The 1,339-nt window shown below is 44.1% G+C and overlaps 1 protein-coding gene across 1 annotated transcript; it reads right to left on the reverse strand.

Moving 5' to 3' along the window:
• Positions 1-248: 248 nt before the first annotated feature.
• On the reverse strand, positions 249-1,225 carry LOC104279980 (protein artemis-like; the record flags this gene model as incomplete). Its single annotated transcript, XM_009877470.1, has 1 exon — positions 249-1,225. A coding segment is annotated over one exon (977 nt), but the record flags the coding sequence as incomplete, so codon positions are not given.
• Between the last annotated feature and the right edge of the window lie 114 nt (positions 1,226-1,339).

Raw genomic sequence — 1,339 nt, forward strand, 5'->3', positions numbered from 1 at the left:
TATTTTGTCTACTACAGTCCTGGAGAACTGAACTTCAGGAGACAGGTGGCTTTTCCAGTCCCTTCCAGGAATATTTCCTTTTCAATATTTCATGGAAGGAACAATGACAGGCTGCAAATTCCTAGTTCTGAAAAAAATCGCATGAATGAGCGTGGCTGCAAGCAGTAATCAGCACTAAAGAGAAAAATAATGCCGGGTTTAATAAGCTTCAGTATTTGTTACCATGATGTAATCAGTTACGCCCATCTTCAGGAAACTTTTTTCTCATTGATGATGTTTTCACCTGCTGCTAGCTTCTTATACAAAGAGTACAGTTTGTCTGCCTGAGGCACTTCAGCACCAGGAGTCAAGGGAATTTCAAAGTCGGAGGAGTTCTGGGAGTCCCTCCTCAGTTCTAGATCGGGAGTCCTGGAGCTGTCGCTTCTTTCCACCAGCAGGTCTGGAACGTGAGCAGTGCCAGCTTGTCCCTCTTTCTCACAGTCTTTACTTTTCAAGTCACAGGCGATATCGTGGGCACGAGATTGATTCTGAACCAGCGGTTTCTGCTTACTGCTCTCAGGTTGAACATCTTTGGTGGGCTCCTGTGACACAGGGACAACTGCTCTGCTCCCAGCTTTGCTGCAGCCGCTCAAGTCCAAGGCATTTCTCTCTTGGGAGGTGATGAGCACCGTGTCCATCTGGCTGTCCCAGCCTTGGCTCCCCTGCTCCGATATGTGCGTTGACTGAGAAGAATTTTGGGAGGAGATGTGCGTCGAGTCGCTTACTCCGTCCGAATCACTGAAGAGTGACTGGGACCCACCAGCATCTGCTGAAGATGGGAAGTTATCCTCGTTTTCAGAGCTTTCTTCCGGTTTGTTACACTTAAAAAATGCATCCCAGCAAGGGACGTCGGTGTTAGACTCCTGTTCGTCATTTGTTACTCCATTGGAATTTGATGTGGAAGTGGCATCTGGCTCACAGGAAAGAACCTGAAGTGTATCTTTTTCTGATTCTTCTTTGTAGTCTTCATCATCATCATCATCATCATTTGATTCCTCACAGTCCATGAAGTCTACCTTGAGGGAGGCGTAACTTGTGGTTGCTTTGTAACTTTCCGTGCTCTCATGAATATTTTCTTCAGCATTTTTGTGTTGTCCTGTGCTGGAGGACCTGCTCTGTTCTCTCTGCTGTTTTGGAATCTTAGGCCTTGCAGAAGTTAGTTCTGAATCAAAGAGATCATCTTCATCTATTAAGAACAGGAAAAAAAACATAAGAAAAGTTGACATATCTGCTAAAACTTTGTCAAGAGCAAAGTTTTATTAAAAATTCATTTAGTATAAAGAGAGAAAAAGTTTTTTTT

This window comes from Apaloderma vittatum, unplaced genomic scaffold (genome assembly GCF_000703405.1).
Source record: "Apaloderma vittatum isolate BGI_N311 unplaced genomic scaffold, ASM70340v1 C11880266, whole genome shotgun sequence".
NCBI classification, from domain to species: domain Eukaryota; kingdom Metazoa; phylum Chordata; class Aves; order Trogoniformes; family Trogonidae; genus Apaloderma; species Apaloderma vittatum.